The following is a 25731-nucleotide window of genomic DNA, read 5'->3' as shown; positions in this document are numbered from 1 at the left end:
TGAAGGTCACAGCCCTCAGTTGATGGGGGATCTAGAGGTCAAAGCAGGGGGTTGACTTAGAAAACAGTTCCCAATCCAGGCTCAGCTGGCTTGTTGCCCTTGTCAGTTGAGCTGCTTAGCCCTAGTCAGCCATTCCACAGGGCAGGGGCCACCTCACCTTTCCCTGCTCAGCTGCTAGGCTGCATTGCTAACCAGATGTTCAATAGCTGCCACATTCCCCCTCAGCAGCAGCCCCACCTCTGGGGCTGGAGAGTGGTTCTGCATGGACTAGTCATGATCACAACATGTCAGGCATGTCAGCTATGAGATGTCAGGCCTGAGATGTATTACTGTGGATTGGAGAGGAAACCTGTTCTCCACCCACTGAGGATGCTGGGACTGGGCTTTGCTGAGCCCCACGGCTTAGGCAGATAAAGGCTGGATGCCAAGAGCAGACATCAGAATGCTATGTACCCCTGTTAGTCTGGAAGCTGGGTAGAACCCATCAGACCCTGCCCCAAAAGTCTCGAAGAATCCTCATCTCCTCAGCACCACCCAGACCAAACACCAATCAATCATCAGACTCACTGTACAGCAATAGCTTCCCTGTCCTCGCCACCCACTCCCCAATCTACCAAGTCACTCCCCAGGTCAATGATGTCCACCGTGTCAACCCTCTACTCCCTCCTGCCTGCTTTCCAGGTTCTCTGAACCCTCTCCTCCACCAGGATGGGGAGAGCACAACCTGTCTCTTATTATGTGGTTCTAGGCCCAGAAATTAAAAAAAAAAACAAAAAAAAAACCCATTGCCATGTAGTTAATTACAACTCATAGCAACCCTATAGGACAGAGTAGAACTGTCCTATAGGGTTTCCAAGCCTGTAATCTTTTTGTTGTTGTTGTTGCTGTTGCTGAAAACATATACAGCAAAACATACACCAATTTAAGTTTCTATATGTACAGTTCAGTGACACTGATTACATTCTTTGAGTTGTGCAAACATTCTCACCCTTCTTTTCTGTTTCTGCCCCAATGAAATAGACTCACTGCCCCCTAAGGTTCCTATCTAATCTTTCAAGTTGTTGTTGTCAATTTGATCCCATATGGATAGTTCTTAAAAGAGTATAATGCTCAAGGCAGACCTCTTTTTTTTTTTCTTTTTTTTACTAGTTAAGCTGAACTATTGTTTGGTTTTAAGAAGACCTCAGGGGATAATTTTGGTTTAAGGTAAAAAGATTATCTCAGGGCAATAGTTTCAGGGGTTTATCCAATCTTCACGGCCGCAGGAAGCCTGGAGTCCATGAGAAAGTGAAATTTTCTTCTTCATTTTCTCCTTTTTGATCAGGATTCTTCTATGGAATCTTGGATCAAAATGTTCACTAATGGTAGCCGGGCACCATCCAGTTCTTCTGGTCTCATGGCAAACAAGGCAGCTGTTCATGGAGGCAATTAGCCATACATTCCATATCCTCCTCCTATTCCTGACTCTCTTTCTTCCTCTGTTGCTCCAGTGAATAGAGACCACTTATGCCTTGGATGGCCACTTACAAGCTTTTAAGACCCTGAGGAACTACTCAATGAACTAGGAGGTAGAACAGAAGCACTAAACACCGAGGCTGTAGTCTTTACAGAAGCAGATGGCCACATCTTTCTCCTGCAGAGCGGCTGGTGGGTTCAAACCACTGAGCTTTCCGTTAGCAGCCAAGCGCTTAACCATTGTTGACCAGAGCTTCTTCCTAGCCCTAGAGATGAGCATTGTTCTGAATGGAAGGAACAGACCTGAACAAGGGGTCAAGTGGATCCCCTCTCCTGGGAAGCTGGAATCGGGATGGTGTTTCCAGCTTGTCTCTGTCAAGCACTTGGACTGATGATACATAAACCTGAGGGTCATGGTGGGGGGAGTCGCAGTGGAGGGCAGTAAGGGGTCCTCTGCACCAAGTGGAAGAAAGGCAAAGAGAGCTCCTCTGCGGAGAAAAATGAAGGAAGCAGAGGCAGAGACCTAAGGGAGGGGAAGGGAGGTCGCCTGTCCCTTGCAGCCATGGCCAGGCCGCCCAGGCAGTCTCTGAGGAGGCCTGGCAGCCTTTCTGCCCTAGGTTTCCAGGAGACCCTCCCGTGTCCTCCCAATGAACTCTTTTCTGCTTACACCACCTTGGGAGGGGTCTGGTCCTTGTGACTCCATACTCTCGCCCTGGCTTCTCAGTGTGACCCCGTGCTGCAGCAGGCTGGGCTCCCACCCTGCACACCCTGGTCTGCTGCCCACCTTCTTGCCTGGAATGTTTCCTTCCTCTGTCTCCCCACCCTTGGAGCCTGGCTAAAGCCCTCCTCCTCCTCCTCTATGTGGCCTTCCCTCTTTCCTCACTGGTGTCCTCCCTGGCCCCCACTGTGTCACTTGGTTGAGTTCACCGTTTTCTGTCTCAATGTCTCCAGGCTGAGGCTCCCCTTCTCCCCCTTCCCCTCGCCATAAACTCTCCTAGCCCCTAGACTTTGACTGATGAGCCCCCAGAGCAGAGAGGAGAAGACGACTGTGCTGTTGGTCATATGAACCCTGCAAAGCCCACCAGTGGGAAGAGTCACTGGCAAACCTGTGAACTGAGGGGGGGCACTGGGACATCCTCCATGTACTCCCTGGGCACTGGGTATGTGCTCACACTCAGGTGTGCTCCTGTGTGCGCCCTGCCCCGGGCTCTGTGTGGGTGGGGTGTAAGTATGCATCCTGGGTGGCGTTGTCTGCACCCACAGCCAGGACTTCAACCAGCATGGAAGGATCAAAGACACACGCCCAGCTCAGCAAAGAGGTCTTTTATTTCCATGTTAATCAGAAGAGCTCTGCACTGCCACCTGTCCCCTCTAGCCCCAGATGCACTTTGGGGAATGGGGTACACTTGTAAGTAGGATAGGAGGAGCCATGGAAGTGGGCTCCCAGCACCAAGACCAAGCAGCCTGGTGTCTGTTGGAAGACGGCCCTGGAAAGGGGGAGGAGGAAGTGCCAGGAGGAATTGCTGCGACTCCTGGCCAGAGGCGGGCACAGGGCTGGCCACTGGAGGATTCCCCAGGCAAGACAAACTAGAATATCAGCCAGGGCTCCCCACCCCTGGCAGCCTTCCTGGTAGCAGACTGTTGGGGAAGTATCATTCAAAGGCCAACCAGGGTCAGTGGGTGTGTGTGTGTGTGTGTGTGTATGTGTCACAAAGGGGTAGTCCTGGTAAACCTATCTGAGCCCCTCAGGCCCCTGTAGTCTCAACTCTTTGGACAGGCCCCAGGCTGAAAGGCCCAGGGCAGGGCAATTCCTTTGGTGAGCCTGGTCCAGTCCCAGGGTCCTGAGAGTGAGGCAGCTGATGAAGCCAATGACACCCCTGCCAGGGGTCGGCTTTGCCCCTGGCCAGCCTAGCAGTCTGCACCACAGCCTCAGGAATGCCTGGGCTTAGGTTCTACTGCTGAGAAACCTCCTAGGAGATGCTTGCGTTCCTTGGCCTGTCTGGTCCCTTGGCTGTGCAGAGCTGCAGGGTGTGCGTGGTGGCTGACGGGTGTGTGTGTGTGGCGGGGGCGGGGGAGGTTTGCAGTAGGACAGACAGGTCCCTCTGGGACTTGGCTCTCTGGCTGTTGCTGAACCCATCCCAGATCTCTGTGGATGCTGTCCCTCAGCTTCCCAGGCACCAGCCCTGCGTGTGTCCCTGCTTTCTGGAATAAGAATGTGCAGGCATGTACCCGTTATTGACACTGGGTGGGAGTGCACACAGATGAGGGCGTGCATGCAGTGGCTACTTGGTGAACTGCGTGTGCACACTCACTCTGGTACAGGCACACTCTGCTGGCAGGACACTGCTATGGGCACAGACTCAGAGGGGATGTGAGTATTCACATAGGGGAGGGTAGACAGCAGCAGGCTCTGGTGGGTGTGCCTGTGTGGGTACACCTGTGGGGTGTGTGTGCATGCCCTGGGCTGGATGCATGGCAGGGACAGGTGGGGGAGTATGCACTGAGGTCTGGGTGGCCCTCACTGCCAGCTGGCACAGCTCTCGGGTAGGCTGTGCAGGATGGCTTCCAAGTTCTGCTTGTCAGCACGGATCTCAGCGAGGTCACTCTCAAAGTTCTGGATCTGCAGCTCCTGTTGCTCAGACTCCTTCTCTAACAGCCTCAGTTTCCCCTGCAGGGCCCCCGGCGAGTCCAGTTGAAGCCTCAGGCGCTCCAGTGCTTGCTGGGTCTCATTCAGAGCCTGGGCTGGGGTTTGGTGGGTATCCAGCGACCCTGAAGAAGGTCAAAGTGTAGTCTCAGCATGGGCCAGCTCCCCTGCGGGCCCCAGGAGCCCATTCAGCCCTGAGACTCTTCCCAGTTTGAATCTTGCAGGATTCTGACTACCCGAGGCCTGCCAGAGAAAGCAGGGACCAAGAGAGCAGTGTGGTGAGGCGGGTGAGGACCGGGTCTGGGCATCCCTCAGGGCTCATGTACGGACTCTGCAACGCTCCAACTGGGTGACACTGGACCACTGTTAATTTTTGTTGTATCATTACTATTATTGTTAAAAATGGCAGCCTTGGGTGGTACTTAGTGAGTCCCAGTTTCCTCATCCACAAAATGGTGTGTGAGAGGTCCCCATGATTTCTGCTGGCTCGAACACGCTGTGTGAATTCACCAAGAGCCACATTTACAAGCATGGGATGTGTGCTGGGATGTGGAAGGATACCAGGCTGGACAGAAATGTCTCTGCCCCAGGGAAGTTGGCTTCGGAATGAGGGCTGGGCGGCAGATGGGGCAGGAAGGACTGAAGGCCTGGCAGCCAGTCAGTGGGGTGCTGGTCCTGGCCCTGCGGTATTAGCACGATCTCTTGGGGTTAAGGACTTAACTGAGCATCCCCAGGTGTAAAACAAGGGGGTGGGCAGGCGCTCCTTAGGGGTCCTCTGGAGTTCATACTGGTGAACAATTGGTGGCAATGATGGGTGGGAGCAGAAATGATGGTGGGCGGGAGTGGAGGTGATGGTGACTAAGAGTGGTGGTGGTAGTGGCAGTGGAGGCATGGAATCCACAGGTTGCCTCTCCCACCTGGCCATTGTAAGCTTGTCATGAAGTGTGACATTCAACAGAAGGATAACTCAGCCAGACTGGGAGAGCGGGAGTCCCAAGCTTCTACCCCATGGGATTTGGCTGGACCTCAGTGCTCCCCAAGACCCTCTGGGCATTGAAAGCCAGTTAGAGGGCAGGCCAGAGCCAAGCCAGGGGGCAGGAAGAGGTAGAGGCGAAATTGAAACTATTCCCTGAAGTCACCTTTAAACTATGTAACAGTTAGCCTGAAGAGTAAAGATTGTCATCCTTGAGTGTTGTGTTAAAAAAAAAAAAATCTATATAAGACCAAAGGGCCAACAGCTATTTTAAAGTATAGATGAGAAGGTTGGGAGGTGGGGAATTAAGTAAATGGAAATGAAACAATAGGAGAGAAATAATGAGAATGTTGACACAATGTGAGGAACGTAACCAATGTCACTGATCATTGTGTCCAGAAACTGTGGAATGGGGGCAGGTTTTGCTGTGTATATTTTCACCAAGAGAAAATAAAAATAAAAAAACCCTATGGAGCACAGTTCCACTCTGACACACTTGGGGTCATCGTGAGTCAGAGTCAACTAGAGGGAACTGGTTTTTTTTAATGCTTATTTGTGGTGGACACACCTAAGGTGACTCCCCTTGTACAATCCCCACCCCTGCTTGAGTGCAGGTAGAACCGGTGACTTGCTTCTGATAGAATATGGCGAAAATGATGGAACATCACTTCCTTGATAAGGTTATATTAGAGACTCCCTTGCTGGCTTTGAGAAATTGTCATGTTGTGAGAGGGCCACATGGCATGGAGTACAGGTGGCCTCTAGGAGCTGACCAAAGCCCCAGCTGAGAACCAGCAAGAAAACAAGGGCTCAGCTACTACAACCACAAGGCAATGAAGTTTGTCAGCAACCCAAGGGAGCTTGGAACAGCTCTTTCCCCAGTCGAGCCTCTGATGAGACCATAGCCCCAGCCAACGCCTGAATTGCAGCCTTGTGAGCCCCTGAGGAAAGTACCCAGCTAATCCATGCCCACACTTCTGACCTGCAGAAACTGTGAGATAATAATCATGTGTTGTTTAAGATTTAAAAAAAAAAAGGCAGAGGGGAGCTGAGGACCTGCTGGGCAAGGCAAGTTCTACTCCCAGCAAAGACCTTGAGGGGTCTCGCTGCCCACAGGGAAGTTCAAGCAGTCCAGCCTTTGAGGAGTTTCAGAATATTCTCACATTATAGTCATCGCTGTACCTGCCCAGACCAGGGTTCCCAGGGGCAGGGGCCAGGTGTGTGTGGTTCACTCCCACATCTCCAGGTTAAGCACAGTGCAGGCCCAGAGTCTGCTGAATGAACGAATGAGTAACGAGTGAGGACAACAACCCCCAGAGTGGGGCATGTGCCAAGTACTTGAGTTAGGGGCAGCCTAATGGCCACGAGCATGCACTCTGACTCATGGAGGTGACTCACTGGCTGTATGAACCTAGTCATGCTGTTTAAGTTCTCTGTGCTTTCTGTAAAACGAGCAAGAGAATAAAAGTTCTCACCTGAAAAGGTTATTACGAGAATTCTATAAGATCATGTGTGTGAATAGCTTAGTGTAGGCCTGGTGTCCAGACAAAATGCAGAACATGGTGATTCTTCCTATTCTTATTAATAATAAAAACTGAACGTGTATGCTGTTCACTTCAGCCCAACTGCTCTGACTGTTGTCCCCCCACCCCCCACCCCCCACACCATTGCCTCCAGAGCCTAAATGCCTTGGCAGGTGCTGTCCTCTTCTTCTGAAATGTCTCCTTGTGAAGGTCTATCTCCAGTTCTACCTCCTCCATCAGAATCGCTGTTTACTGAGTTTCTCACCACGTACCAAGCACCGTGGTTAGCACTTTCTGAATCACCCCATTGTTACTCTCATTTTACAGATGGGGGAAGTGAGGTTCAGAGAGGTGGAGTGACTTGCCCAAGGTCTCATGGGCAGGAAGAACAGAGCCAGACTTGAATCCCAGTTTGTCTGATTCTAAAGCCAGCACTTGATCCCTGATGCCACATTTGCTGCTTTGATGTTTTCTCTCTTTTTCTCAGACCCTTCCTCACCAACTATTGACCCGCTTTTGGGTTCATAGCACTGTTCTTGTATGTGGTGGTTTTCTGTGTGTCTCTCTCCTGCTAGGCAAAAGCCTCTGGAGACGCAGAGAGTTATTCAAAGTGAATTCACTTCTGGACACTCACCCTGCCTCATACAGGGGGCCTGGGGCAGGTACTAATGCTTGTGATTGACCACAGGATGGGGACAGAGGAAGCCGGGGAGATGAGGACAAGGAGGAAATCTTCCCCAGGTCTGGGTGCCTCACAGAAAGCTCCCAGAGGTGTCCTAGGGGCCCAGGGGTTCTGGACCCTGCCTCGGAGTCTCCTTACCCAGCCTGGCAAGTAGCTCCAACAAAGCCTTGATGTCCTTCTCCAGGGAGATGCGTGACTCCCGGATCTGCCACTCCATCTCGCTCAGCCCGGCACCCACCTTCCGGGGAGAGGTTAAGAACAGATGAGTGGCCCACTCCTGGCTGTGGGCTAGGGGGAAATAGGGTGGGGGCCTTGGCAAACATACCCACTTAGCTTCCTCAAGCTCCTGTTGGCGTGCTCCAGAGGCCAGCACCTGCCGGGAGGTCTGGCGGAGTGTTGCCTTCGTCTGGCTGGTCAGCTGGCTGGCACGGCGCTGCTCCTGCTTCCCCTTCCTCAGCAAAGCCTTGGCAAGCTATGGGGTGGGTGGCAGCGGCAGGGAGAGAAGGTGAGTGGAGTAAGTCCTCTGCCTTTGTAGGTAGAGAGCTCTTGTGGCAATAATGCCAATCAGGCACCCGCCTTGTCCACCAGATCATTAATTCATTCATTTAACACATATATACTGGAAGCCTACTAGGTGCTAGGTGCTGTGTAAATTGCTGGATACTACTCATGTGTCCCCAGAGGAGAAATTCCAACTATTTCATGGATGAGGAAACAGAAGCACAGAAAAGAGCAGGGGCTAGCCAAGGTCCAAGTGGCAGGACCAGAAATCAGACTTCAAGACTCCTACTTCAAATCCAGTACTTCCTCTAGACAACCGTGAAGGTAGTTTACTTAGGGCCTGAGCAACCAAAGTCAGCGACAGCACCAGGGGACACGTATCATTAGAATTTTTGTCCCAATTAAAAAAGAAAAGCCTAGAGGTTTGGGCAGTCAAGTCAAACAGACCCTGGTGTGAGTCCTGGTCAGGTGATTTAAGTTACTGAATGTTTTGGACCTCAGTGTCCTCACCTGTAACATGGGCACAGCAATGACATTTCATGAAGAATCAACAAGGTCACCCATGTGAAGCCCCTGAGCTCAGAGCCTGGGACCCCCTGAGCACTTAAAAGTGTGGAATAAGGAAGACCAAAGAACAATTGATGCCTTTGAATTATGGTGTTGGCAAAGAATATTGAATATACCATGGACTGCAAGAAGAACAAACGAGTCTGTCTTGGAAGAAGTACAGCCAGCATGCTCCTTAGATGTGAGGATGGTGAGACTTTGTCTCATGTACTTTGGACATGTTATCGGGAGGGACCAGTCCCTAGAGAAGGACATCATGCTTGGTAGAGTAGAGAGTCAGTGAAAGAGAGGAAGACCCCCACTGAGATATATTAACACAGTGGCTGCAATAATGGGCTCAAACATAGCAATGATTGCGAGGATGGCGCAGGATCAGGCAGTGTTTCATTCTGTTGTACTTAGAGTCGTTATGAGTCGGAAATGACTTGACAGCACCTAACAACAACAATATTCTGCATCAGACACAGGGAATGGGGCAGATCTGCAGGGGCAATGTTTGTCCTACAAAACGGTATCTGTTATATGACAGTCCTCCCACAGGGCCAGAGGTAGGAAAGCTGCTGCCACCATATCTGCAACCCTGACCTTGGCACTGTCCTTGGCCAACAGCTCTGCTTCTCTGCCCTTCTTCTTGGCACTGGAGGAGACAGATGCCGAATTTCCCAGCATCCTTTCTGCCTGCTTGGTCTTCTTCTTCATGTCTGCAAGGAGCCTGTCCCGGATGACACCTGCCTTCCTCCTCAGCGTGGCCTGGTCCTTGGGCCAAGGAAACTGCAGCTTCATTCCTGCAAATCCAGCTGAGGCTTTGTCAGGAGAGCTGGGCTCACACCTCAGGGGCCTGCCAGGTGGTCACTGGCAGATGCCTGAGCAACCCCAGACCCTTGGACAACATGAGTGGAGATTCAAGATGCATGAGATCTGTGTGTAACCTTCTCAGGCTAATCCAAGACACAACAACAACGAGTGAGATACAATGCTCCCTAACTTTAAAGATTTGTATTTTATTGTGATACTTATTAAAGTCACGAAATTTAATGATGGTCAATGCCTGGGCTGGTGACAGGGGTGGGGAACCACAGCATTAATCCATCCAGTTGTTTATTTTTATATTCTACCTATTTCTAAAAAAAGGCTCTGAGGAAGCTTATAGTGACAGATAAATCAGTAATTGGATCATTAAAATGAAAAAAACAAGAGTCATATATAACTGGGAGGATGAAGAAGGGAAGAGAAGTGAGAAGTGCCAGAAACTTAGGATAATGACGTTGCAGGAATCAAATACACTGTTTACCTCTGAGCTTCCTAGCAGCCAAGACAAAAAGGGAAACTACAGTTAACACAGGTTTTATTATCTAATAAGAAGTAGTTTCCCTATTTGTAAAGAAACAGGGACTTTTTCCTTTCAGCAAATTCTAAGGGAAATTTATCATAAAGAATACCAAGTACAGTAGACAAAACCAAATTTTAAAAAGAATCAAGCCTTCTAATCTTTAGGGGCATAATATTACGTAATTGTTCCATGAAGATAATCCAAAAATTGGATCTACTTTGATTTTTGTACACAAAATTAGTGTTTCTTAACGTACATTCTGTGGAACACTAATTCTACAGAGTGTTAATAAATGTTAGGGAGAAATATCAATTAAGTTTAAATAAAATGAAGCAGGTTTCTTTATTACAAGATTTCTCAGAGCCTTCAATATTCTGAAGTGTGCACTACGAGGTCTCCAGAGGGCACGCAGCATTTCCTAAACTTATTTGAACACAAACTCTCTCTTGGCAGAGCATATCATAGGCTAGGGGACCACAGGCCACACCCTGAGAAAAGCATCTCTACATTCCTTTTATCCTGAACAAGAACCGAGCACATGCTAACTGGTGGTAAGAGGAGGTGTCTCTGAAATGGAGTACGAATGGAAACAAGAGGCTGGGGTTAGAGGATCATAGTTAGTCCTCATGTGGACTACTGCACAGCCCCAGGGAGACGACTTTCTGTTCAGAACATGTAACAGTATTCTCATTCTTAAAGCCATCCAGCGATGAAAGGGCGATCCTGTGTGAGATGGTCAACACCTGTGGCTGTAGGTAGGCAAGCTGAGGGTGGAGAGCCTCTTGCCTGGTGTGGGGTTGCAGAAGATGACTTTAAGAGCCCTCATAATTCTAATGTTGTTGTTGTGTGCTGTCGACCCCACGTGACACAGCAGAATTGCTCCATAGGGTTTCCTAGGCTGTGATTTTTACAGAAGGAGATCTCTAGGTCTTTCTCCCAAAGGTTGGGCTCGAGTTGCCAACCTTTCAGTTAGCAGCCAAGCGCTTAACCGCTGCACCACCAGGGCTCCTTGGTGCAAACTGGTAAGCACCCAGCTACCAGACAAAAGGTTGGTGGTTTGAATCCACCTAGTGGCACCTTGGGAGACAGGCCTGGTGATCTACTTCCATAAATATCACAGCCTTGAAAACCCTATGGTACAGGTCTACTCTGCCTACATAGGGTTGTTGTTAAGTTGGAATCAACTTGACGGCAACTAATGGCTAACTAAATAATTCTAATGTTCTAAAATCCTAACATTCATCACTATATATATAATTTTCCTAAACACCACTTCAGAGGTGCAAAAGCATGTCCACACCTTTCCCATCAGATGCCCCCCACCAGTGGGTGACTAGGACTTCAGTCTGCCAAGGAAACGGTGACTAGGAGGCACTGGCCAGCTCACCTTCTGCCCTGGAGGGCCTGGGTCTTTGGCTGCATCTACGTCACTGATAGGTGACGGGGTAGAGGGTAGTGGGGAGACTGCAAATCCAAGAAGACAACAGAGGCTTCATCTGGGGCTCAGGGTGCACTTCTGCCTTACCCAGCGCTTTGGTACAGAGCCACAAATAAACGGGGTGGACTTCTCTCTGAAGCAAAGAAAGCTTCTCAGAAGCCCATTACTCGGGGGACACTGAGGCCGAGAAATGTAATACTGGCTGGTTTCTACTCCTGGCTCAGTTATGACCTGGGGATGTACATTAATTCCTTTCTTCAGTCTACCTATCTGTAAAATGGGGGCACTTGGCCTCATTTGCCCAAAGCTCAAAGTAGACCTGGATTAGCATCAGTACATACCCTCTCCCTTTCTCTCCTCTCAGCCCCAACTGGAGACTGGACCAGGGCAGCCATATTTGTACCAGGTAATCTGATCCTGGCCAGAGTGGACCGGATCAGGGGTGGACAGCTGACAGCATCAGATTCTCTTCACATTTGGTCCTGAGGGACTCTGTACTGTGGTCTGCTAACACCGGGGCTTGGAAGGAATGGTCACATGGGCAAGTCCCCAAGTGAGTGGTCTGTGAGGCAGGAGAGATGAGCAGGTGTGGCAGAGGTCCTGAGAGGTGGAGGGAATGGACTTCTGTCCCCTGCAGCCAAGCCTGCTCTGGCTAAGGCGAGATTCTGGGTGCCTGTCATGGGTACATGTGGGCACTCATACCTTCCAGGTCAGCCAGCAGAGTCCTGGCTCCCATGGTGGTTACTGTGGCGGCCTGGACGGACGAGGAAGCCTGCTTCAGGGTGGCTCTGGCCTCCTGGTGCAGCTGTGCAGAGGAGAACAGAGAGGCTTCAGCTCAACTGACCACCTGAACACTGGTCAGGTGGACACCAAACTCACATGTGGGTTCCCAAAATTTCACCAAAGTACTGACACTGCTTGCCAGAAGCACCTGATTTATTTTATTATACAAATGTTAAACCCTTGAATGTGTCACCCAAGACATTACCTGTCTCAGAAGAGCTCAGAGAAACCTGGAGCACAAATAGTGAATCTGTTTATTAGGCAACTTTTACTCTCAGAAAATTAGTTTCTTCCCAACTCCCAGTAAACTAAACCAGTTGCCGTTGAACCGATTCTGACTCACGGTGACCTCAGAGTAGAGCTATGCTCTATAGGATTTTCAATGGCTAGTATTTGGAAGTAGATTGCCAGGCCCTTTCTTCTCCCCAGTAAACTAGTGTAGACTAGGTATTTAAGAACAGCCAGCAAATGATGAGCCAGTGAGGGAGCCTTGAACATTTGCAGGACAGGAAGAAGGATAGGAGAAAGGTGGGAACATCATCGCGAACTGGGAGACCACTGGGCAGGCAGTCATCTGCACACCTGGAATCTCGGCCCGACTATGCTTCGGCTCTCTGAACAGCTGCGGGATTGCTGGATCGTATGGTACTTCTGTTTCAAGCTTTTTAAGGAAACACCAAATTGATTTCCAAAGTGATTGTACCATTTTACATTTGAAAGCTAGAAATGATTAAGCTTAGTGAGGAAGATATGTCGAACACTGGGATAGGCTAAAACTAGGCCTCTTGCGCCAATTAGCCAAACTGTGAATGCAAAGGAAAACCTCTTGAAGGAAATTGAAAGTACTACTCCAGGGAAACATCTAGCTCATCTGGCATAACATAGTTTATAAAGAAAATGTTCTACATTCTACTTTGGTGAGTAGCGCCTGGGGCCTTAAAAGCTTGTAAGTGTCCGTCTAAGATAATCCACTGGTCCTGCCCTGTTTGGAGCAAGGGAGAATAAAGCAAACCAATGACACAAGGGGGAAGATTAGTCCAAAGGACTAACAGACCTCAACTACCACAGCCTCCCCAAGACTGAGTCCAGCACAACTAGATGGTGGCCGGCTACCACCACCAACTGCTCTAATAGGGATCACAATAGAAGGTCCTGGACAGAGCTGGAGAAAAATGTAGAACAAAATTCAAACTCACAAAAAAAGACCAGACTTACTGGTCTGACAGAGACTGGAGAAACCCTGAAAGTATAGCCCGCGGACACTCTTTCAACTCAGTAATGAAGTCACCCCTGAGGTTCACCCTTTAGCCAAAGATTAGACAGGCCCATAAAACAAACTATAATACATGTAGCTCAACCATGTCTATGAAAGTAAATGGGCACATCAGCCCAGGGGCAAGGACGAGAAGGCAGAAGGGACAGGAAAGCTGGACGAATGGAAATGGGTAACCCAAGGTCGAGAAGGCGAGAGTGTTGACACATCACAGGGTTGGCAACCAATGTCACAAAACCATATGTGTATTAATTGTCTAGTGAGAAACTAGTTTGTTCTGTAAACCTTCAACTAAAGCACATTTTTTAAAAAAGTGCTACTCCAAAGAACACAAGAACGATAAGAAAGCGAAACAGCCTTATTGCTGATATGGAGAAAGTTCTAGTTGTCTGGATATAAGATTAAACCAGCAACAACATTCCCTTAAGCCAAAGCCTAATCCAGAGTAAGACCCTAACTCTCTTGAATTGTATGAAGGCTGAGAGAGGTGAGGAAGCTGCAGAAGAAAAGTTTGAAGCTAGCAGAGGTTGGTTCATGAGGTTTAAGGAAAGAAGGTATCTCTATAACATAAAAGTTTAAGGTAAAGCAGTAGCAAGATTTTCAATGTAGACTAAACAGCCTTGTATTGGAAGAGGATGTCATCTACCACTTTCATAGCTAGAGAGGAGAAGTCAATGCCTGGCTTCAGAGGACAGGCTGACTCTCTCGTTAGGGGCTAATGCAGCTGGTGACTTTAAGTTGAAGCCATTCGGAAAATCCTAAGGACCTTAAGAATTATGCTAAATTTACTCCGCCTGTGCTTTATAAATGGAACAACAAAGCCTGGATGACAGCACATATGTTTACAACATGGTTTACTGAATATTTTAAGCCCATGTTGAGATCTACTGCTCAGAAAAAAAAGATTCCTTTCAAAATATTACTGCTGATTGACAATGCACCTGATTGCCCAAGAGCTCTGTCTGATGGAGATGTACAAGGAGATTAATGTTTTCATGGCTGCTAACACAACATCCATTCTGCAGCCCATGGATCAAGGAGTAATTTCAACTTTTGTCTTATTATTTAAGAAATACGTTTTGTAAGGCTATAGCTGTCATCAGTGATTCCTCTGCTGAATCTGGGCAAAGTAAATTGAAAACCTTCTGGAAAGGATTCGCTATTCTAGATACCATTAAGAACCATTTGTGATTCATGGGAGAAGGTCAAAATATCAACATTAACAGGAGTTTGGAAGAAGTTGACTCCAACCCTCACGGATGACTTTGAGGGGTTCAAGACTTCAGTAGAGAAAGTAACTGCAGATGTGGTAGAAATAGAAAGAGAACTAGAATTAGAAGTGGAGCCTGAGGATGTGACTGAATTGCTACAATCTCATGATAAAACTTTAACAGATGTTATGGATTGAATCGTGTCCTCCCAAAATGGGTGTCAACTTAGCTAGGCCATGATTCCCAGTATTGTGTGGTTGTCGACCATTTTGTGATCTGATGTGATTATCCTATCCGTTGTAAATCCTAAATAACCTCTATGTTGTTAACGAGGCAGGATTAGAGGCAGTTATGTTAATGAGGCAGGACTCAATCTACAGGATTAGGTTGTATCTTGAGTCAGTCTCTTTTGAGATATAAAAGAGAAAAGTGAGGAGAGAGGAGAGGGACCTCATACCACCAAGAATGAATAACCAGGAGGGAAGCTAGTTCTTTGGACCCGAGGCCCTACACTGAGAAGCTCCTAGACCAGGGAAAGATTGATGACAAGGACTTTCCCCCAGAGCCGACAGAGAGCTAAAACCTCTCCCTGGAGCTGGCACCCTGAATTTGGACTTCTAGCCTCCCAGAGTGCAAGAGAATAAATTTCTGTTTGTTAAAGCCATCCACTTGTGGTTTTTCTGTTATAGCAGCACTAGATAACTAAGGCAACAGAAAAGGAGTTGCTTCTTATGGAGCAAAGAAAGTGGTTTCTTGAGACGGAATCTACTCCTGGTGAAGACGCTGTGAACATTTTTGAAATGACAACAAAGAATTTAGAATATTACATAAACTTGGTTGATAAAGCGGTGGCAGAGCTTAAGAGGATTGATTCCAATTTCAAAAGAAGTTCTACTGTGGGTAAAATGCTAACAAATAGCATCGCATGCTACAGAGAAAACTTTCATGGAAAGAAGAGTCAGTCGATGTGGCAAACTTCACTGTTGTCTTATTTTAAGAAATTGCCACAGCCACCCCAACCTTCAGCAACCACCACCCTGATCAGTCAGCAGCCGTCAGCATGGAGGCAAGACCCTCCAGGAGCAAAAAGACTACAGCTCACTGAAGGCTCAGATGATGGTTAGCATTTTTTAGCGATAAAGAATTTTTTTTTAATTGTACTTTAGGTGAAGGTTTACAGAACAAATAGTTTCTCATTAAACAGTCAATACACATATTGTTTTATGACATTGGTTAACAACCCTACTACATGTCAACACTCTCCCTTCTCGACCTGCAATAAAGTATTTTTTAATTATGGTATGTACATTGTTTTTTTAGACATAATGCTATTGCACACTTAACAGACTTGCAGTATAGTGTAAACGTAACTTTCATATGCACTGGGAAGCCAAAAAACTCGTGTGACTCGCTTTATTGCAATATTCACTTTATAGCAGTGATCTGGAACCAAACCCGCAATATCTCCAAGGTATGCCTGTATATGGAAATTATTTATACTCTTTTTGCTACTTTTTTGTGAGTCTAAATTTATTTCCAAGTGAAAACTTAAAAATAATTTTTAAAAGGGGGCCTTTATATTTTAATAGGTTGGAAACCACTGAACTAGACTAAATCCACCCTGTAATTCTTGAATTCCATGATTCCTCTGCTAGACTGTAAATGTCAAACTGTGGTGTGGTGGTATGAGTCCCAGTGATGGCTCAACGTAGGTGCTCACTAAATATTTGCTGAGTGAATGAAGAGCCATCCCAGTTGTAACGGATGCTGAGTAAGGGTAGGGCGTGGTCCTGGAAGTTCCTGGTGCTGCTGTCTGCCTGCCTGTCCCCACCCACCCTCCTCTCATATCTTCACTCCCTTAATCTCAGGAAATCACAACTCCTGCCTTGGTTCTGGCTGCCTCTGAGGTTCTCTGGAGTTTTGGGGGAGGCATTGGAAAGAGCTACTTCCTGCCTTTGCTCCTCCCTGTCCTGCAATCCCCGAGCCCCCAGATCACCTGCGGCAGTCCTCCCCCAGGTGCCCTGCTTCAAACCTGTGTGAGGGGTTCCGTCTTCTGCAGCACCTCCTGGGCGGTGGCCTGGAGGTCTTGGACAGCCTTGGTGGTCACATGCTCCCTCGCTGTAACTGTCTTCTCCAGGGTCTGCACCTTCAGGCCCAGGTTGTGGGCCAGGGTCTTCTGAGGCTGCAGGGAAATGGGACGAGGCTCAAGTAGGGTCTCACAGTAAGAACCGCAGGGCAGACCCTCTACTCGGGTGGGCGAGAGGTGCCTTGCTGGGCTGTGGCTGAGGGTCAGCTCCTGGCTGCTGGTCCAGAACCCAAGCCTTCTCCCTGCTGAAAGCCTCCCTGGTGCCCCAGACACATCAGCAGCACCAGGGGCAGGGGAACTGGGGAGGGGGCTGAATGTGGACTTGGGAGGCAGAGAAGCCAGGGCAAGAGAGCCCAACTGGGGAGCCTGTTACTTTAGACTCAAATTCCAGCCCCACCAGTTTCTAGCTGTGTGGCTTTGGACAACTCACTAAGGTATGTTTTCCTCATTGTAAAGTGAGACTCCTTGCCCGGGTCCACAACCCCTTAGCTAAAACCTTGGGGCCAGCTGTACTTCAGAATTCAGAACTTCCTGGAGATTAGAGAAGCAGGACTGGGCAGCTACTGCACTGAACACACCAGCAGGATCTGAGGCAGCACTCAGAAGCAAACACACGATACTTGGGTATTGCCCCTCATGTGCAGTGGGACAAGCAAAGACCAGGAAGAAATAGTCTTAGGCCATTCAGGGTCAGGTTTTGCCCCCAAATGCATTTGTAGCAAGCTTAACCAGTAACCAGTTGTCATCAAGTCGACTCTGACTCATGGCAACCCTATGTGTGTCAGAATAGACCTGTGCTTCATAGGGTTTTCAATGGCTGATTTTTTTGGAAGTAGATCACCAAGTCTTTCTTGCAAGGCATCTCTGGGTGGACTTGAACCACCAACCTTTCAGTGAGCAGCTAAGTGCGTTAACCGTTTGTACCACCCAGGGACTCTATCAAGCTTAGTCTTTTCTTAAAGCTCAGTTTTCCTCAGGATTTCAGGACTACTGAGAGGGATGAAGGGCCTGACTTTTCCTGGAGGCTACCCTGATGGCCAGAGGAGATGAGTGCAGGGTGATGGGCAGCCAACAAGCACGAGGTCACCCTGTGCCAGAGCCCCGCTCGTGCTTTACCTGCATTATTTGTGAATGCCCACTCCCATGGGAGCAGCTCTAGGATAATATAATGGGCAAGCCCCTTCTGACAGACCAAGTGATTGAGGCTCAGGGTGGGAAAGTCACAGCCAAGGTCACGGAGCTAAAGTGGCAGAGCTGGGATCTGATCCCATGTTCATCTGACTCCACCACTCGGTGCTGGTGACTTTGCCAATGCCAGTATAATGCAGATGAGGCCCCTGTCTCAATATTGCTATCAACAATAAAGATTGGCTGAGCTCCAACTCTGTGCCAGGAGGTACACCACTGAGCTCTATAGGTGGATGATCTCATTTTAATCAACTGCTTTATAGTCGGTTAAAATAAGTCATGTCCAACTACACGACACTTTGGAAAAGGCAAATAGACTATAGGGACAGTAAAAAGATCAGTGGCTGCCAGGGGTCTGAGGTCAAGAGGGAGGGGGAGGATGAATAGGTGGAGTGCAGGGAATTTTTAGGGCAGTGAAACTATTCCGTATGATACTGTAATGCTGGACACATGAAGCTATGCATTTGTCAAAATCCATAGGCCTGTACCACACAGGGAGCCCTGGTGGTGCAGTGGTTAAGAGCTACGGCTGCTAACTAAAAGGACAGCAGTTCAAATCTACCATCCACTCCCTGGAAACTCTATGGGGTGGTTCTACTCTGCACTATAGGGTTGCTATGTGTCGGAAATGACTCAATGGCAATGGGTTTGGTTTGGTTTGGTACCAAACAGAGTGAACTCTAATGTAGACTGTAGACTTTAGTTAATAATGATGTATCAATAATAATTCACCAAGGGTAACAAATGGACCACACACGATAGGAGAAACTGTGTGTATGAGGAGAGTGGGTATGTGGGAACTCTCTCTACTTTCTGCACAATTTTTCTGTAAACCTAAAATTGCTCTTAAAAAAAAAGTCTAATAAAAAATAATAACAATAAACCACGTTATCTGTCTCTGCTTGGGCCCCACTGGTTTCTCCAGCTGCCAGATCCCCATCCAACCCCCAGGCAGAGCTTCGGGCTGGGCTGACCAGTGTTCCTGAGGCAGACAGCGAGACAAGGCTTGGGGCTCCATCTGTGCCAACTTGCTGCACGGAGACCAGGACCCTCTTGGCTTCAGGCAGCACCTCTGCCACAGCTGTGCTCAGCGCTGTCTGGGCTGCCTGCACCTCCTGGTACCTGGAAGGAGAGAGGCAGGATGGCGCACAGAGCAGGGCACAGGGCCATTCCTCCCCATCAGCCCCGGGCTGGAGTTTTCCCAACTTCTCTGGCAGTCACCCTCTGCAGGGTCGGTAGCCAGCAGCTGGCCTCAGAAACTGGCTGCTATTCTGCAGCTTTCAAATGAACATGAGAGGCAGTGGAGGGCCACTTCTTTCTTCATTCATTCAATTCAATCACACCATTCGGAAAGGCCTCACACTTCATTTCCACTCGGGAATCACACATTTGGCAAATGGTTGGCTCCTCTGGATGAATCATGAAGAGGAAGATGGGGGCAGGGTGGGGCTCTGTGGTCTTATGCAAAGGATAGTGACCAGGCCTTGGTCTTGGCTGGGCCATGTCCTTGCAGTGTGACCTTAGGTATATCACTCTCCATGTGTAAATAGAGACCCATGGACTGGGTGATGTTGATGGGCCCCTTTAGCCCTGATGGCCTGTAGTTCTGAAATAGACCAACTAGAACAGGTTCCTTGTCCTGTCCAGTTGTCCACACCCAGCTCTCCTCCCCATACTATGGGTACAGCTGGGGTGAAGACCTCCAGCTTCCTTGCCAGCCCTCATCTGTTCTCAGAGAGCCAGTGCCCACTGCCCCAGCAGGAAGTCATGTGACCTCATACCAGCCATGCCCACTGGCTCTGGGCTGAACACCTGATCTAAGCTGGACCAGTCAGATTCTTTCAGGAATGTTAACTTGGGGCTCAGAGACTTTGGTGGGTTGACCTTGAAATGACAGGGATATAAGGGGGCCACCCAGAGCAGAGAAGCAGAACAAGCTGGTCACGGAGGCAGAGAAGAGGGAAGCTAGTGCCAGAGAAAGCTGAGAGGAGATGTGCTATGACTTGGGGTGGGGCTCAAGGGATGCTGCAAAGGGGAGAGAGAAAAAGGGGTTCGCTGCTCTGGACCATCCTGGTACAGTTCTTGTCCCATCTTTCCAGAGGCTGAGCTGCATTCCCCAGGCATGAGAGGGCCCCTGTAACTCCCCACCAAGAGGGTCCAAGACCCCATGGTTCCACCCTGAGTGGGATGCAGCCCCAGACACCCCAACCAAACACCAAGAGCATCAGGACACAAGGAAGGAAGCCGGTTCTGGAACCAGTAGCCTCTGGCCAGGCCCTGTCAGCTCCAAGAGGCCAACCCCCAGATTCTGCACCCACCTAGGGAGGTCTCACCTGTCCTCCAGTTCCTGCCGGGTCTCCATGGCCACTCTACCCTCCACCAGATTCCAGAGGAGCACGTAACTGGTGTTGGAGGTGAGCAGGGCCCTTCGAGCAGTGGCATCGATCTTGGTGACAGCGTCCTGGTAGCTGTGTGAAAATATCCACCTGACCATCACCGGGAACTCACACAGCAGGAGGGCTAGGGCCCAAACTCCCACCCCTGTGTGCATGGGCCTCTTGCCATCCCAACTCAAGTAAAGGACCGGGACCCGTTCTCTACCTCTCTGCCTGACACACAGGGAGAGCTTGACATGAAGGGGGTCATACGCCTCTGTTCCTGTAATTTATGCCTTTGTGCTGGCATAATGATTAATAGGGTTTTTTTGTTTGTTTTTTTCACATGTAAAATCATCCCAGTTTGGACAATGAATCATACGGTCACCCTAGTAAAGATAGCATAAAAGAATGAGTGGTTATGACAGCCTAGGTTTGAATCCTGGTTCTATCACTTACAAGCTGTGTGTCCTTAAGCAAGCAACCTAACTTCTTCGAGCCTGTTATCTCATGAGTCTAAGACTTAAACGAGTCTAAGATCTCATAGCATAGTGAAAGGGGACAATTGCTGCAGACCTTGTGCTTGTAGAACCTTGAGCTGTTTTTTAAAAGGCAGGGGGTGGAAAAATCCAAATGTCCACCAACTGGTGGGTGGATAAACAAAATGTGGTATTATACATACTATGGAATATTATTTGGCCATAAAGGAAATTAAGTTCTGATTCCTGCTACAACATGAGTGAATCTTGTAAACATGCTATATGGAAGAAGCTCGTCACAAAATACCACATATTGTATGATTCCATTTATGTGAAATGTCCAAACAGACAAATCCATAGAGACAGAAAGTAGATTAGTGGTTCCCTAGGGCCACTAGAGAGGAGCCCTGGTGGTGCAGTGGTTAAGTGTTTGGCTGCTAACCGAAAGGTCAATAGTTTGAATCCACCAGCTGCTCTTTGGAAACCCTATGGGGCAGTTCTGCCCTGTCCTATAGGGTTGCTATGAGTTGGAATTGACTTGAGAACAACAAGTTGGTTTGATTTTTGTTTTTAGCGCTGCTAGGGGGGATGAAAGGGGGGAAGCTGAGGAGGAAAATGGAGAGTGACTGCTAATGAGAATAGGATCTCTCCTGGAGTAATAAAAATGTTATAAAATTGTGATGGTTGTACAACTCTGAATATACTTGAAAGACCTCAAATTGTATATTTTAAAAGGGTGAATTGCATGGTATGTGAATTCTATCTCAACAAAGCTGTTATAAAAAAACGCAGTCAACCTAGGCTTGCTCCTCCCACCACAGGGTGTCTCTGGGCTCATGCTGCCCCAACACACCTCTCCTTCCCATGAATGGTGACATTTCCACCTATACCAGGAAGCTCTTGTAATCATCTGATTCCACTCCCAGCGTTGGAGCACATGTGGGCGACCCTGCCCCTGGAAACCCCTGGAGAAGGGCTCCAGCTCCCTAGAAGATTGAGTGGGCAAGGCCTCACCACACCCTGGGGCCTTGGGGCTCACCTCCTGGCTAGAGCTCGTGCCTCTGTGGCCAGCTGGCTCCAGTTGGTGAGCTGGCTGGGACCTTCCTGAGGAATCGCCTTTAAATAAAAAAAAGGAAAAGAGGAAGAAATTGATGGCCCATGCCTGCAGGGCTCTGGGCCAAACTGGACAGAGTCAGTCATTTTATAAACGCACAAAGCCAGCCCCAAAGTCAGCATCTGGTGAGCGGGGTCCTAGAATGTGAACATAATGATAATGTCGCTGACCACTTACTGAGCACTCACTGTCAACCCAGCAGGTGCCTTATTCTGTGTAAAGGCTACCTCCCTGAATTGACACAGGAGGAGCCACTATATAATCCCCCTTTTGCAGATGAGGAACGTGAGCCTTAGGCAAGGGGAGAGGTATGCCCAAGGTCACCAGGTCAACAGCAGGGCTGGGCAAGGACCTATTCTCTCGCTGCTGTCCATAGTCCCTTTCAATGACCAAGCTCAACGGTGAGGCTTGGGGGGGGGGGCCCTGGGGTACCAGAGATGAAAGAATGGTGGCCGCATGTAGAATCTCCTCCTCTGAGGACTCCAGCACCGCCGCCATATCAGCCAGCTGGACACAGGTCTTCTCAGCTCTGGCCTGGGTACAGCGGGCACTCCTGCTCAGCACCCGCAGCTGCTCCTGGGCAGCCTTCACAGAACCCTCGAGGTTCGTCATCTGCTCCAGGAAGGCTTCCCGGGACCCTGGAGGAAGCCCACAGCCCTAGGTCAGAGTGGTCCGGATTTTACACTAAAGCCCCCATGCCAGGAACCCCCATCTGTGCACACCACCCTCCTCTGGGCACAGCTTAACCCCATCACCAGCCCTGAGCACCTCGAATTCCAAAGCCAAAGCTTCCACATTTTATAGATGCAGAGGCTGAGGCCGAGAGAAGGCAAGTCATGACCCAAGGTCCAGCAGTAAGTCAGCCACAAACAAGGGACTGGAAGGAACCCAGGCCTTCTAGGGCCGCCACAAAAAATTCTTGAGTCTGGGACAGCAGGAAAATTCTGCCTCTCGAGTTAGCTTTGCAATTTGCAATGTGGCTAACATCTGGGCATTTTAAAGATAGTTCCGTATTTTGAAACGATTCTTGCTAACAGGTGCTCGGCTCACCTGTGACTGGCTGCCAAGGGCATACAGGTGCTTACTACACAACATTTCACTAAAGAATCAATTCACTTTTGCATACCTCTAAATTTCAGTGCCCCAGGGCAAAATTCCAGCCGCTTGGCTTTAGTTACAGTTCTCTTTCCTTTTTTTCTACTTATTTTCTACATGCCAAGCACTGCGCTGGGAATATGGCAGTGAGAAAAACAGCCAACAATCAAGGCAGCGGGCCTCTACCTATTCAACGTCTGGGACACAGCCTCAATAATCATTTGTTGGATGAGTGCAAAATGAATGAATCCAGCCCCTGGCATCACTGATCTTACACTCTGGTTGGAGCAGTCGGGCTTGAGGATAGATGCTATAGTCAAAGACTGGCATTCATAAAGCTGCAAGTACAACTGGTCTAGGGATGTGAAGGAGAGGTCCATGGGGCAACAGGACTGTATCACCAGAGAAGCCCACTAGCCAAGAAGATGAGGCCAGCTTGCCAAGCAAGCAGGAGTCCAGGGCCCTCAAAGCGCCTGGACAAGATGAGACTGAAGGGTTCCCTGGGGGAGTCTGACCAGCCAGCCCTTTTCTTTTCCTCCTGGTCTTCTGGCCACTCTCCCGCCATACCTGGCAGCAGGTGGTGGCCCTGGTAGACATCTCCCCGCGGGCCCTCTCCCTGAAGAACATCCAGTGGTCCCCAGGGGGTGCCACAGCCGGACCCCTGCAGCCACCCCTCCATCAGGGTCAGCCTGGCCTTCAGTTTGGCAACCTAGAGGGGACAGGGAAGGAAGGGTGTGTGAGGCTGGGGGCCTGGAAGTCCTGCTTGGACACCTCCCTGCCCCAGCTTCTGCCTGGCCTGCCCTCCCTAGGGGCTCTGTTTTCCAAATCCTACCCTGGGCTTCAAAGCTAAGGACCTCCGAGAACCATGCCTGCCCACCTGCTGCAGCTGTCCCTTCTCTTCTCATGCTCACGGCACCTGTTGACATTCAGCCGTCCACACCTCTGTCCTACCGAGGGAGGGCGGGAGGGAGCAACGGGAACAGAAGCTCCTGTCTGCTTGGTCACTGCCTTCCCAGTACCTGACACACAGTGGGTGCTCAGCTGGACACTTGCTGGCTGAGCAAGTGTGCTCTGCAACGTCTCCTAGCACTGTTCTTTTAATCATATGAACAATAACTGCATATGGGGTTTTTGCTAAAAGCCAGCTGTGGTGCAAATGCCTGCCGCTTTGTAGCAACCCTAAGTGGCAGGGACTACAGGACCCGAGCCCTCTCCTCCACTCCAAAGTCCAAAATGCTTTGAAAACCTCATGGCTTTATGCCCCTTACAAGACGGCAACAATCTGACCTGACCTGAACTCATCTGAAAGCAAAATTTGTTCTGAAAAAGATTACTGTAGCCTTTATTTACCCACTTGATGTGAACATTCATCTATTTTCCTGCAGAAACATCAGTGAGTTTGATTATGGGGGGACCCTGCTGGGGGTGTGAAGGTGAATTTTTTGTGTCAACTTGGTTAGGCTACGGTGCCCAGTTGTTCGGTCAAACACTAGTCTAGATACTGCTGTGAAAGTATTTTGTAGATGTGATTAACACGTACAATCAGGTGACTCTAAGTAAAGGAGATTGCCCTTGATAATATAGGTGGGCTTCATCCAATCAGTTGAAGGCCTTAAGAGCAAAAACTGAGTAATTCTGCCTCAAGACTGTAGCATAGATATTACAGATTGAATAAAAAGTAAGTGTTGAACTCCTCGCCCTTGTTCCTGTGGATGAGGTCCTATTTAGAAATAGAGTTTCATTTGTTATGTTAGTAGGGGCATACCAGTGTAGGATGGATCATAAACCTAATCACTTCTGAGTTATAAAAAGACACAAAGATATATACACACACAAGGGGGAAGACAGACGCCATATGAGGACCCATCTACAAGCAAAGGAATGCCAAGAATGGCCAGCAGTCACTAGAAAGTAGGAGAGAGGCCCACAGAAGGAATTGACATGGCTGAGACCCTGATTTGGACATTTAGCCTCCAGAACTGTGAGAAAAAAAATTCTTGTCCTTTAAAGCCACCCAGTTGTGATATTTACGTTACTGCAGCACAAGGAAACCAAGACAACAGATATCTTGCTGGAGTTTCCAGCCTGTTGCTTGACCTACAGACTTTGGAGTTGCCAGCCCCAGTAGTTGTGTGAACAAGTTCCTTAAAATTAATATCTCTGTGTATATATACATATACACACACATATATACATATGTGTCTATATATCTACATATAAAATATACATACGTGTCTATATATATGCATATATATTACATATTATCTACATGTATAACCTGGTGCTGTCGAGTCAATTCTGACTCAGCGACCCTGTAACTATGACTAGTTTTAGAGTAGGACAGCAACATTGAGGCTTAACAAGGCTGTCATCTAACAACTAATGAGGCTGGGGAGAGGAAGGGTAACCCAGAGCTAGTACCCCAGAACCCTGCACCACACCCCTCCCCACAATTCTGCTCGTGCCCCAGAAGTGGCATCGCCTCCTCTTGACCCTCCCCACGAAGAAGTTATCTATGGTCACATTCCCATTGAACCCGAGAAAGTGGGAGACCTGGACCCACAGCGGCAGGGAAGGTCACACAGCAAGAGCTGCCTACTTCCTGCCCTCTAGGTGCAGGGGAAGGGCAGAGTGAGAGGCTGAGCTGGGCTGGAACAGGCCAGGAGTCTGGCTGGGCCTAGGAGGAGGTGGAGTGGACACAGAGCTGGTGCCCGCTGTGGCTTTGTCACTGCGTGTGGGTGAAAGGGAAGGTGGAGCTGGGTGGGGTTGGGGGGGTAGGGGGGCTCACCTCCTCCTTCACCAGGGTGTAGCAGGGTGGGCACTCCTGGCAGTGCAAGCCACCACCCGTGAGGAAGAAGTTGTCCTGGCAGCGGTCACACTTGTAGCCCACGAAGCCGGGCCTGCATACACACGTGCTGTTCTCGTGGCACTGGACAGAGGCAGCGCCCAGTGGGGAGCATTTGCAGGCTGTGAAGGCCACAGCAGAAGGCGCTGGGTGCCCTGGGCTCTACAGA

At 49.1% G+C, this 25731-nt stretch overlaps 1 protein-coding gene across 1 annotated transcript in view; it reads right to left on the bottom strand.

The window, feature by feature from the left end:
* Positions 1-3973: 3973 nt before the first annotated feature.
* The window catches only part of LAMC3 (laminin subunit gamma 3), a 70305-nt gene continuing 48547 nt past the window's right edge, over positions 3974-25731 (bottom strand). The window contains exons 17-28 of the mRNA XM_004375765.1: positions 25506-25684; positions 23285-23426; positions 22055-22260; positions 21548-21624; positions 19988-20122; positions 18629-18776; positions 16413-16562; positions 11816-11918; positions 8931-9130; positions 7603-7749; positions 7416-7515; positions 3974-4224 (exon numbers count right to left, since the gene is read on the bottom strand). Coding sequence (XP_004375822.1) covers positions 3974-4224; positions 7416-7515; positions 7603-7749; positions 8931-9130; positions 11816-11918; positions 16413-16562; positions 18629-18776; positions 19988-20122; positions 21548-21624; positions 22055-22260; positions 23285-23426; positions 25506-25684 — 1838 coding nt within the window. The remainder of the gene's footprint in view (positions 4225-7415; positions 7516-7602; positions 7750-8930; positions 9131-11815; positions 11919-16412; positions 16563-18628; positions 18777-19987; positions 20123-21547; positions 21625-22054; positions 22261-23284; positions 23427-25505; positions 25685-25731) is intronic.

The sequence above is a fragment of the Trichechus manatus genome, unplaced genomic scaffold, assembly GCF_000243295.1.
Source record: "Trichechus manatus latirostris isolate Lorelei unplaced genomic scaffold, TriManLat1.0 scaffold00038, whole genome shotgun sequence".
NCBI classification, from domain to species: domain Eukaryota; kingdom Metazoa; phylum Chordata; class Mammalia; order Sirenia; family Trichechidae; genus Trichechus; species Trichechus manatus.
Note: the sequence above shows the minus strand (reverse complement) of the source record. Positions and strands in the feature narration are given on the sequence as shown.